Genomic DNA, 13,315 nt, shown 5'->3' with positions numbered 1-13,315 from the left:
AGCCTCTATACTGTATTTTCTAAAATCAGAAAGCATCACTATTCGATAGTAAAAATAAGCAAAACTGCAAGATTTACACTGTACAAAAAAGTCACACCCTGCTCTAAAAATGATGATTCTTGGGATTAGGCTGGGTTTACCTTTTTAAAAAAAATCGAGAACATCAACTTCTAGCTAATCACCAGTTCCGGCTCTCAGATTATTTCCCGTCAGTACTGCCTAAACCAAGGACGACCATTAGATTTAAACAAAGAACTGGAACATTCAGAGAATAAACCCACCAAACCCAGTTCCAATCAATTAATTTGCTCCTGGTTACTTAGAAAATGGAAGCCATTTGGTTCATCAGGTCCATTCCAGCTACCAACAGTATAAACCCATTAGTCTCATTCCTCTTCACCTTGTTTCCTTATGAGAGAGTAAAAGCTGCAGGGCTTTATGTCCATTTACATCCTTTGGACCTTTCTTTGCGGCAGCATGGTAACATAGTGGTTAGCACGCTTTACCACACCATTTGTAAGATCAGAGTTTGACTCTTGCCTTGTAAGGCATTTGTATGTTCTCCCCATGACCATATGAGTTTCCTCCAGTTTCCTCCCACAGTCCAATGATGCACAAGTTAGAGTTAGTTATGTTAAAGCCCAAATCGTGGCAGCAGTTGCACAATCCTTGCTGATTTGACACAAACGACACAGTTCACTGTATGTTTAGATGTACATGTTACCAATAAAGCTTATCTCTTCTTCCCCACCTCTAACCTTCTCCAAGGAGGAATTTACAGTAGCCAATTAACCATCAGCACATTTTGAGAAAGAGGAAAAACCAGAGCAACTAGCATAAACTTTTACATCACAGAGAGAAGATGCAATTTCTACATAGATAGCATCCAAGGACAGGATTGAATTCGGGTTGCTGGAGACATTAGGTAGCACCTCTAACTATGGCTCCATTCCAAGCCATCCTGATATGATGAATATGGCAGAATAACAAATGATTTGTACTCATTATTTCTCTACTTACATAACAGTGCATGAAGTTGTGCATGGCAGTATGGTAGCTATCATAATGCTTTACAGAACCCATGATCCAGGATCATTTCCCACTGCTTCTGTAGGGAGCTTGTACATGGGTTTCCACTGGATGCTCCAGTTTCCTCTTACCACGTTCCAAGACGTACATGTTAGTAAGTTGCGGGCATACTGGGTTGGCACCAGAAGCATGGCGACACTTACAAACTGTCCCCAGCACATCCTTAGATTGTATTGGATGTTGATGCAAAGTGACACGTTTCACATGCTGTCATGTATAGTACATGTGACAAATTCATGAACAGTAAATCATTGAATAGTCTTGCTCACAATACATTGAATGATTTTATATCGAGACACGGAGGAAACAGTAACTGAGGCTGTTGTTGATTACAATAAACAGACTTGAGGAAAGCTTTGTAGATTGAGCAGTTAGATGTAAAGGGCAAGATGCAATCAAACACAGACAAGTGAGAAATAATCAATTAGTAGACAAGTTACACAAGAGAGGTTTCAAGGTGTCTTTTAAAATGAGTCGGTGTGCCTCCCACCCACCCTCAGGAATGCAAAGGTTTCCTTCCATAGTCCAAAGACTTAATAGGTTATTGTAAATTGTCCTGTGATTAAGGTAGAGTTAAATCAGGGGTTGCTGGTGGTGTGGCTCAAAGGTCTAAATGGGTCTATTCCACACTGCATCTCTACATAAAAACTGGATATTGATGAGCTGAGTAAGTGGGCAGAAATGTGGTAGATTAAATACAATGTGGAGAAATATAAGATCATTCAATTAAGTGTGCAAACCAAAGTTTTATTTAAAATTTTGATATACTGGGAAATGTTGATGTGTGAAGGTATGAGAGCATCCTTCTGTCCACTGAAAGTTAACATGCAGGTGAAGCATTCAAGTATGGAGTAAATATGTCATACTACAATTACCTAACCTTTACTGTGATCCCTGGTTCTAGACGCCAACACAAGAGATTCTGCAGATGCTGGAAATCTGGAGTATCACACACTTAATGCTGGAGGAATTAAACAGGTCAGGCAGGGTCTATAGAAAGGCCCAAGATGTCAACTATTTATTCCTTTCCATAGACACTGCTTGATGTGCTGAGTTCCTCCAGCATTTTTTGTGTGTTATTATTATCTCCAAATTGAATCACATCTCCCTCATGCCTCCACTACTATTGTTTCATCCACAGCAAACCCCTTGTAAAAATATGCAAAAAATCCACATATGCAAAACAATTTAACCAAAAACATGTCTGTTACCAGTTTAGGTTTATTATCCTTTAGAGAAAACATCCATTTTTCAACATGGTTTCTGTATTTGGTCACTGCATCTTTAAAAGTGAGGTTTAAAAAAAAAAATCACAGTATAGGTTTAAAATGTGAAATACACAATATTTGTGCCTTCAACAATCGGCTAGGCATCAAGGGTTGCTATTTTTCTTTGCTAATAAATTTAATGATGCAAAGTGTTTTCTTCCCAGCTTTGAACCTATTACAATGCATGCAGATTAGTCTCACATAACCACAACCACTCCAAAGCAATCATGAGCTAACATTTGAAATATACAAGTGCAAATGGACAAGAAGCATGTTTTAAATTGAATGTCCCAGCTGCATAAAAATCCTGCTTTCACTGGACACATTCAGTATTGTAAACTGGAAGACTTGTTGATTTTGCAGTTCATTTAAATAACAAATACAACAGCTGAAATCTTAAAATTGCACTAAGAACTTAAATGTTAATGGGTAGGAGGCAAGAACAAATGATAGATCATAAGTGTCATTGTCTTTTTTGAAAACATTCTAGTGGTCAGTGTGATAAAGTGATGTTAAATCCCTTGCAATGTTCAAGGAAAACAAGTTGCTCTCAAAAGGCCATGCACAAGTACCTAGTCTGAAAACTTTATAGATAGCCAGCACTTGAAATGCAAGTCCAAAAAAAAATCAAAAGTGCTGTGCAAAAGTTATTGAACTGGATTTTCTATCCTCTTAAAGTGTCCTAAACAAAACTTTTAATATAATTCTGCACCAACTTCATAAATTAGAAATAGTAAAAAAGCTGAATTAATAATTTCAAACACCAAACCTCAAGATACAAAATGACTTGTTATAAAAACAGCTTTGCAAACCATGAAAGAAACTGCATTTTCAATATAGGGCTCTGTATAGTTAATCAAGTTCACTAGTGAAGTAGCCCTAGCTGCAAGTTTGTCTTCCATATATAATAAAACAAGTTAAATTTGGTATAAAAACTCTTAATCTCATTAATGAAATTTGTATACTCTTGCTGGGCTTTGATTGTTGTTATTTTAAAAACCCTAGAGTACCTTAGCAATAGAAGTTTAGAAAAATAAAGTAAATGAAAATAATTATGATTTGATGGAAGAGGTTGGTTCTGATGACAATTCCAGCAGCACTGTGTTTAACTGTAGGGATTTGGTTCTCTCCTATTTTACACAGAAAACATTTTATTCTGCAGCAAAACATTGCTGTTTTAATAAGTTCAGATAATCCTATAATCAACTCATTCTTACAACCACCTCAGGGCTAACCTAATTATTCTGTTATTATTCACTAGCAGTTATGCAAATATTTTATTATATCTTTGTAATAATTAATATTAAATCATTATTTCTAAACAATTCCCAGGAACTCTTTCACACCAGCTTTATACTTTCCAGCTTGCCAACAAGTTATTTTGCAGTGTGTGTGTGTTTTGGATCACAAGACCAGGTTAAAAAAAACGTTTTTTTCTGGATTAGTGCAGAACAAGAGCACAAAGTTAAATGTAACAATACAAAATTATCAGTGTGATTCATTCCTACTTCATGTTTACATAAATACACTCCAAATTTACAGACAAGCTTAATCACTTTCCAGTTTACTGTAGTCCAAAACCACTATCTCTCAGCAAACAGCAAGGGCAGGACAGTCTGACATGCAAAACTGGATTTTATTTACACATGGCAGGGAGTGGACTTCCATTCCAATACAAAACGACTAGAATGATTAGTTTAATTCTTTTGTGACTATAATTCTGTAATTATTTTAAGAAAAAGTTCTCAGCCCTTAATATGGTAATCACAGTGTTTATATTGTTCAGGCCTACAAACTCATTTGCTCAGCTTGAAAATTAAACCTGCCATTTTGATTTCTCAAAGACCACCAACAACAGCCCAACTCTAGTGCTTCAGCATCTAGAAAAAAAAAGCCTGGCTCCAACAATAAACTTAAATCCCTGCTTTGGCATTAGCCAAAAACAAATAAATATTATTTAGCTCAAAGCAATTTGCTCTTTTTGAGTAAAAGACAGTTAAGTACCAATCTTATCAAATGATCTTTACATGAATGTGTACAATGCTGCCAACTAACACTGCTTAACTTGGCTAATGAAATCTTGTTACTAAAACTTTCTCTTTCCATTCTATCTTCTCTCCAGATTACATTGAGGGCCCCTCCCCCACACTTCAACTTGTTTCCAAAATCTACAATGGTATTTGGTTAGAAACAGTGTGAAGGCCAAAACTGCAGAACATCTCTATATGGTAATGTGAAAGGAATCCTGCATCCACTGGTCTCGGGAATTGAGAGTTTTAGGCACTGCGAGATTTGTCTCCAAGTTGTCAGCTTTCCCATTTTCCACACTTTCCTGGAAATATTCTTCCTCTTCATCGAAGTATCCATTTTCCAATCCATAGGAGCAATCAGAATTTGCTGCAGCTGTTCCTTTATATTCCTGAATGGATTCATAAAGAGACCACAGCTGGCAGAGCAATGACATATCCAACTGGCGCAGACCAACCTGTTATATTAAAAAAAAGAGATAGAATTTAAGTGATTTGTACATCTTTCACTTAGCTCAATCGTGACATTAAAACAAATTCAAATGAATGCATGCACAGGAAGTTTACTGGGAGGTGAAATAGATCAAATAAATAAATCAAATAAATTGTGCTCTTGCAACTAGCCACCACTTTTCACAAAGATGCAGGGATTGGGGTGGGAGGAGCAAGAAAGGGGGTAGTTGGAAAAAAGACAACATTCCACAGCTTTCTACCACAACTGAAGAACAAGCTTGGAAAGTGTAAACAACTGGTCCAGACAAGATTGAGCCCTAAGCTTTTTTTCTAGACACCCAGCTTTTTCCAGAGATCCTGAAGGTAAAAGCTTCTACTGCCTTTAAACGAATCCCTGCCCATTCCACCAGCTCTCTCCATATTGTGCATCAGAAGGAGCAAACCTGGACCATGAAACTTCCTGTTTCCCTAGGGATCTGCCAGAACATACTATAGATTTGGTCCAATAATCGTTCCAGACAAACATACCATTTTGCTGGCAAATACCTGTGGAATCACAAAGAAAAATTCCATCTGTGATTGCTAGTCTTTTTTACATAACAAATAACTGGAAAAGGGCAAAGATTGATAGACTTAAATCAATTCCCTCTCCTTCCTTAAATTTTATTCCTACAAATCTGTTCCAAGCTTTCATTGCAAACTTTTATCCATCCTGCCATCTTGTCCCAAATTCCCTCAAAAGCTTCTGTGCCTCACTCTCTTCCTTAAAACCCAAGTTCACCACCAAGCTTCAGACCCAGTAACAGGCACCAACATCCTCCAAACCTTAGTTTTCTTTGTGACTATCAATAACCTTGGGCCATTTCCCCTCACAAACCTTTTCAAAAATTGCAGAAACTGCATAAAGGCAATCTGGGCCCAAATTAACCCATCAGAAAAAAAAAGTTACAGGACAGCAGAGCACCATTGGGTAGTTATTAAATGCAAGACAGCAACAGTGTGAAAAATTCATTCTATAGTGCTTAAGTGCACATTATTTAGTCATCTAACAAACTTACAGGAACAATGATTAAAATTAAGATCAGAAGTATTAAAATATATTGAATATATAAAGGGAATGTAGATCAAGATGAAGAAATATACCTTAAATAGTCTAGAAAATGAGATCTTACAAGAAAAGTATAAACATGGTTATCAGCATTTTGTGATCATGAAATTGGGAAAACAGACTACACATGGTGTAGTACACATGGTAGACTCTCACATGGTGGATTGGATAGTGGACTACTTGACAGATAGACCTCAGTATGTGCGGTTGGGAGACTGTAGGTCTGACAGGGTAGTCAGCAGCACAGGAGCGCCGCAGGGAACCGTACTCTCTCCGGTCCTGTTCACCCTGTACACATCAGACTTCCAATATAACTCGGAGTCCTGCCATGTGCAGAAGTTCGCTGATGACACGGCCATAGTGGGGTGTGTCAGGAATGGACAGGAGGAGGAGTATAGGAAACGGGGAGGAAGAGGGATGCCTCACGTCTTAATAAGCTGGTAAGGAAGGTGGGCTCTGTCGTGGGCAAAGTACTGGAGAGTTTAACATCGGTAGCTGAGCGAAGGGCGCTGAGTAGGCTACGGTCAATTATGGAAAACTCTGAACATCCTCTACATAGCACCATCCAGAGACAGAGAAGCAGTTTCAGCGACAGGTTACTATCGATGCAATGCTCCTCAGACAGGATGAAGAGGTCAATACTCCCCAATGCCATTAGGCTTTACAATTCAACCGCCAGGACTTAAGAACTTTTTAAAAGCTATTATTAATGCTTTTTGAGATAGTGATTTAGATGCATATCATATTTTTTACTGAGTTAAGTATTGTATGTAATTAGTTTTGCTACAACAAGTGTATGGGACATTGGAAAAAAAGTTGAATTTCCCCATGGGGATGAATAAAGTATCTATCTATTTTGTGTGTGTTGCCAGCTGCATTTGTACAATAGCACAGTGGTACTATTGATCTAAGGAAATGACTTAATTCTTTGAGGAAAAGAGTAGTAGAACTCAAGCAATCAGCAAGCTTCTTGAGATAAGGAATATCAGTCACAGAGATAAAGGCCCTGATCATATTATATATTGATCTCCAATAACTGAACAAACTGCAAGATAAGAGACTGGATGAAGTAATGCCTTCACTGAAGGTCTGTGACAGTTTATTTATTATGAAGTTTTAATGGCACTAGATCTCAACTCAGCCATTCATGTTGCTCAAATTACTAGAACTGTGCAAAATATAAATACACATCTATGCTTAAAAAGTATTCTTACATTAAGCCCAGTGTTGCAAAATGAAGTACAACCACACTAATTATGTGTGGCGCGTGGCCAAGTGGTTAAGGTGTTGGACTAGCGATCTGAAGGCCGTGAATTAGAGCTCCAGCCGAGGCAGCGTGTTGTGTCCTTGAGCGAGACACTTAACCACACATTGCTGCAGTCCACCCAGTTGAAAATTAGTACCGCCAAAATGCTGGGGGTTAACCTCGCGATAGGCTGGCGTCCTATCCGTGGGAGGGGGAACTCTCGTACTCTCAGTCACTTCACACCACGGAAACTGCCATAAGCCTGGTGAGCCTATAATGCTCGGGACAGACCTTAACTTAACTACACCAAGTGTGAAGGAACCAGCATACCGTTGATATCATACCTACTGTATATGCAAGGATTTAAGTTCAACTGAATACTATAAATATTATTCAGTTGAGAATGCAAGGAGCCAAGATATTTAATGCAGAAGTAATTGTAGAACCAGAGCAAGAAAGAAACTTGAATATTATTTGAAATGAAACAAGGGAGACAAAATGATCTGGGTTGGGACGTAGCAGCAAAAAAACATTTAGGAGAAATTCAGTTACATCAAAAACAAGGCAATGACTTGAGGGGAAAGTTCTTTTTAAAAACAGGTGGTTCATATAGGAAATATACCACACAAAGAGTTGATGAAGTCAAATACCATCACTACATTCAAGAATCATTTAGACAGACACTTAAATAGGCAAGTCCTAAAAAGATACAGATAAATGGGCTAAGTGTTAGATGGGCAATTAGGTCAGTATGGACATGTTGGGCTAGAGAGCTGTACAGCACAGAAACACCATCTAGGACCATTTGTTAATTCTGAGCAGAATCAGCCTCAAAGAAGTATCAATAACTGACAGGTTTAAAACTGTTGACATTCTGGACTGAGACCCAATGAAGGGTGTCAGCCCAAAATAGCAACTGTTTATTTCCCTCCACAGATGCTGGCTGACCTGCTAAGTTCCTCCAGCATTTGCTGTGTTACCATAAATCCGAATCACAGTTCAGCCATGAACTCGTCAATGGGATGAGTTTAAGGAGTAACTGACCCTACACCTGCTTCTATGGTCTTAATTGCAGTTAAAATTAACTTTGATAAACAAACAGGAGAATTTCCCAAATAGGTGCTTGGAAACAGTTGGGAAAAATCAGACCAAGGAAAATCATATCCAAAAGATTGAGCAAAAGCTACAAAGAAAAAGTAGAGAGCCTTTTCACAGAAATTCAAGGAGCAGGAGCAGCCTTCAGGTAAAGGCTTCAACCTGAAAAGTGAAATTGGTGATAGAGAAATTAACACAAGAATTAAACATTCCCAAAGGGAGAATCTAAAGAGCAGTAAACAATTTAATCTGTTGAGAGACAGGAAAAATGGCAGCAATTAAGCAGCTAACAAGGGCGAGTCTTCTCTCCATAATAACAGAAGCAGTAGTTTGTCCAAGGCGTCATGTTCCATGTTATTTTAAACATTAGGTCATATTGTGGCTTCAAGCCATATTTCTACTCTTTGGGAAACATTTTGTAAAGGTCTTTTGTAAAGAGTTCAAATGGAAATAGAAACCAGTGATCCATGTACTTCTGTGTATCAATGGGAAAGAGCTCACTGATACTGGACAAAACATCCATTTTGGGATGAAATCAGGGAAAGGAGGATAGAAACCAACTGATGCGGATGCCCAGCAGTGGCCAGTTAAAGAGTTATTATACCACCTACGAGTGTGAAGTGTTTGCAATTTAACTTAAAGGAAAACCAATCTATGAATGCTAAAGTATATAACAAGGTTAAACTTTTTCCAGGCTTTAATACTGAGTATTTTGAGAATTGAACCTAGTCTAGGATGCAAGAGAGGATATGTCATGCAGAGAATGATAAGAAAGAAATGTCAGATTTTTCCTTTGTTTAATTAGCCTTGGGCTTTGTTTCTTCCAACAAGATAAACATTGTGCCAAGAATTTGGTCCTGTTAAAACATCTGGAATACATTAGGTGGAACTGATTTTTTTTAAATTTGAATGCCTTTTGGTATTTGTATACAGGTAGTGTGTGTGTTACACAAGGATTACATTTTTTAAAGAATTGTCTGTAAACTGATTTTCCACAAGTCAGAAACTAGCTAATTGGTTTATTTATTTACTGTCTTCATTTGTATGAAAATCTATGTTTGTGATTGGATGATAACTGCACTCCAAAACAAACACTTAGTTCCCAGCAGTTAACCTTCAGCATTACCTGTGATACAACTCACCCAGAGACAATTAAACCAAATTCAGGTTTGATATGAAAAACTGTCTTAACAGCAAACGTTTCTATTTCTTCCACACAGAATGTACATCAGCCATGAAATGATGCATCTGTACGTTGTGCTCCACCCAAAGGGAAATTTAACTTGCTGGTTCTTAACAGCGTGCTCCGATACTGAGCAACTCCAAGTGCCACAATGAAACCATCAATGTCCAGACACGTACAGGCAGCTACAGGGCACGCCTCCGGGGTGGACAAGGAAAATGCCAGCAATAAACACAGGCATCGTTCGCCTCCAAAGTTACAGAAAAGGGCAAGGAGCACCCCGGGCACCCCAAGGCCGGGAGCACACCACTAGCATCACAGGTTTGAGGGAGCACCTCGGGCACCCCGGGGACAGGGAGCATCACCCTAGGGTTGCGGGGAGCACCACCGGCTCTCCCGAGGCAGGGTACCCAGGATGCCGGTGCACCCTGAACTCACCATTTCTTTGCGGAGCAGGGCCAGGGCAGCGTCCAGGTTGGCCGGCTTGCTGGGCTGCTGGGCGCGCCGGCTGCCCGCACTGCGGGCCCGGCTCAGGTCCTCCTGGATCATGCAGCGCTTGGCGTACACGCGCTCGATCTCGCGCCACGAGCCGCCGCTCGAGTTCAGCAGGCCGCTCAGGCTCTTGGGCAGGGGCGGCAAGCCCTGCAGGCACGTTGTGTTGGGCACCGGCCCGCCGTTCGCCTGCCTCCCGGCCATGTCAGCCGCTTCCCGAGGCAGCTCCGGCTGGGTATGAGGGAATGGGGGAGGGTCCATCACGCCTTCGCCGTTTCTCTGGGGACTGGGCGGCTCTCATTCACTCACATCCCGCGCACGCGCACCAACCCTCCCTCAGGCAGCGGCCGTTAAACTCTCCTTCGGACGCCTAGCGTACTTAACGATCACCGTGACGTCGGTCGCCCGCTGTCCGACTGAGACCCAGAAATCCCCGCCCCTACCCCTCTCTCATTGGATGATTTATCTCTATTCCCAATATCTATTGGTTGGAATGTCTGCCAATCAGAAGGGTGACGATCTGATTGGGCAAGTGCTGTACAGGGCTAAAATGGTTCAGAGCCGCCAAGGACATGTGTAGTGTGAGTTCTACGGGAAGGTGATGATAAATATATTTTATGGTGTATGCAGCGGCCAAAGTGCTTATTCTGGGCCCAGAGTTTGAGCAATGAACATAAGCACCTGATATTTTCCCATTATTAAAATCTTGACTACTAAAATGTATATGTCCTCCCTTTCTTCCAAGGTTAATGTTCGCTGAGCTGGAATATTCAGTTAATTCTGGGCATTACACTTTTTATTTATGGCAGGGTCCGTGACATAGTAGCATCTCTTACATTCTGCAGTAGGATGATCAGTTCAGCTTCAAGCGCTCAAGTGTCTGAAATGTATCTTGAATCCAAGAGCTTCTGACTCAGGCGAGGGTGCTATACGTCGACCGTGGGTGGCACAGTGAAATCATCTTCCACACATCTATCCTTTAAAAAAACTAAGTTCTTCAATAAGGATATACCCCTTAGCCGTTCTTTAGAGAATAGTGATAAGCTCGTAAACTAGGGATTCCCAACCGTTTTATGCCCTACCACCAAAGGATCCCCGGCTGTAAAGCCTTTCCTGGTGGCGATGTGAACATATGTTTTATGCTTCTCCGCCCATGTCAAACCCCCCTCCCCCTCACAAAACGGAACAAGAACATCGATCGCCAAAAACAACCCATCCCCCACTCAAAAACACCTCGGCATCCCTAGGAAAGAATAGCATTTCATATCCGTGTTTTATTTCCTGGTGTGTAGGAGAAGCAGTGGGATATACTTGAGACACATGGACGTCTCTCTAAAACTTTCACTATTTTCAGATAATCTGTTGATCTTTTAACTTATGTATCAAAATTACATTGAGATATTTTAAATTGAAATAGCTTTTCTTTTTTTGACAATTTGACTATTTGGAGAGATGTACCGTGCTCGGATTAAATTACGTAATTTGCTACAAACGTCCTGGGCACAATGTTAATTACAAAAAACAGATTTTCTCGTAAACGTTCTAAGTTTGTAAACTGCTGGAATAGCGCCGCCCAAGTTTTTGATCTCCTCTTTCTGATGAAGACATTGCCCAGCTGAGAACGGTGCAAAACTAAATAAAGAATCGTCACAGTAACCATTTCTGTAATGTCAGCAAACAAAAGTCTTCATTAATCCTCGACGAGCCTAGATGAGCATGGTACCAAGCAGGAATCAGAACCAGACGCAAAGTAAGGAAGAGTTCTTTAGCTGACTGGATATAATCCTGTCCAATTTTTTAATCAATCTAAACTTTACTCATAGTAAAAATATTTACAAGAATAAGCCGTGCAAATCCCTTACAACTCATAGCCAATGCTTTCCGCACTGTTCTATTATATTCCTAAACGTCAATAACACTGCAGCAATCATGCGGCCCCGCTCTCTCAGAATTACCCATGATTCTCAGTATTAGTTGATTTTTTTTCGAGTGGTAGTTCCCTTAATAAATTTTCTAGAACCACTATCACCTTACCTCACATATAACTTTCTATGGGATGCGGATATAAGCACAAATCATCCAAAACAAGTTACTAATCCCAATAATTATCCATGTGGGAACGAAGAAGTTCTACAGAGAACGAAAACAAGACGTACATTACTTTTAAAAAATCTGAAAACAGCTATCAAAATTCTTTGGACAATCATGCGAAGAGAATCATTAGAACATTTAGTTACAACTGGAAAACTGGAAGGAAAAAGAAGCAGAGGCTGACAAAGAATGAAAATGATAGATGGATTAACATCATGGTTAGAAACAGGGGAGGCAACAACTACAATTTGGAGGGTCAGGGACCGTGATGGATGAAGAGACATGATTGCCCACGCCGAACGGCAAGGCGCCTGAACTGGGAATTGTGTTCCTATGACGTCATTGTATTATCTACGTCAAAGCATTCAATACAATTCAATTGTTTAACGTCACATCTAGTACACTAGTGTAAGGATTACCAGTGTAGAGGAGGCCGCATCAGGAGCACCGGACAACCCCAGCAGATTCGCACTTGAACTGCTGCCTCACCTGGAAGGACTGTTTAGACCTTCTAATTTGGCGGACCACTTCGTCCCGCTCCTCCGCACCATCCGCCACAAGCGAGACTTGGCCAAACATTTTAATTCCCATTTCCGCCCCGACCTATCAATCCATTGCCTTCTCGTGTGCCAAGAAGAGGCCACCCTCAGGGTGGAGGAGCAATACCCTGCATTCCAACCTGGGTACCCTCCATCCCGATGTCATGAATATCGATTTCTCCTTCCGGTGGACATATTTCACCCCTCCCCTTCTGACCTTTTACTTCTTCTCACCTGTCTATTACTTACACCCGCGTCCCCTCCTCCTTTCCTTTCTCATATAGTCCACTCTCCTCCGCTAATAGATTCTGTCCTCTCCAGCCCTTGCCCGCTATCCCCTCCCCCACCTTTTAATGCTGGCATCTTCCACCCTTCCTTCTCAGTCCTGAAGAACGAAAACATCCACTGTTTATATTCTTCTCCATGAATACATTCTGCCTGACCTGCTGAGTTCCACCGGCGATTTGTATGCGTTGCTTTGGATTTCTAGCATCTGCAGACTTTCTCGTGTTTTTAATAACGGTAAATATACCTGGAATGTCCAGATTTATGATGTTCACCAGTGGAGTAATTGCAGACACTGGAACACTTTCCTGGCATTGTCTGGAGAAAAGCTGTTGAAACTGGCTGCCTGAAGACAATGTTGAAAATAGTGGCTCCCATCTTAACTGCGTTTCCCAGGAGCACCATTGAGAGCGTCCTGACAAGTTGCTATGGGAGCAGA

At 40.6% G+C, this 13,315-nt stretch overlaps 1 protein-coding gene across 1 annotated transcript; it reads right to left on the bottom strand.

The window, feature by feature from the left end:
• Nucleotides 1-2,292: 2,292 nt before the first annotated feature.
• On the bottom strand, nucleotides 2,293-10,360 carry fam89a (family with sequence similarity 89 member A). The gene is made up of 2 exons (XM_073056600.1): nucleotides 9,908-10,360; nucleotides 2,293-4,842 (listed from the first exon to the last, which is right to left on the bottom strand). The coding sequence occupies exons 1-2, from the start codon at nucleotides 10,220-10,222 to the stop codon at nucleotides 4,579-4,581; spliced, it is 579 nt and encodes a 192-aa protein (XP_072912701.1). The 5' UTR covers nucleotides 10,223-10,360; the 3' UTR covers nucleotides 2,293-4,578.
• Nucleotides 10,361-13,315: the final 2,955 nt, after the last annotated feature.

The sequence above is a fragment of the Hemitrygon akajei genome, chromosome 9 (assembly GCF_048418815.1).
Source record: "Hemitrygon akajei chromosome 9, sHemAka1.3, whole genome shotgun sequence".
Lineage (NCBI taxonomy): Eukaryota > Metazoa > Chordata > Chondrichthyes > Myliobatiformes > Dasyatidae > Hemitrygon > Hemitrygon akajei.
The sequence above is the reverse complement of the archived record's forward strand: the minus strand, read 5'-3'. Positions and strand labels throughout refer to the sequence as shown.

Excerpts from the sequence above, each read along its gene's own strand:
- fam89a (XM_073056600.1), bottom strand. The coding sequence starts at position 10,222 with ATGGACCCTCCCCCATTCCCTCATACCCAGCCGGAGCTGCCTCGGGAA. Across the intron at positions 4,843-9,907 it reads CCCTGCTCCGCAAAGAAATG|GTTGGTCTGCGCCAGTTGGA; the intron begins GTGAGTTCAGGG and ends TTAATATAACAG.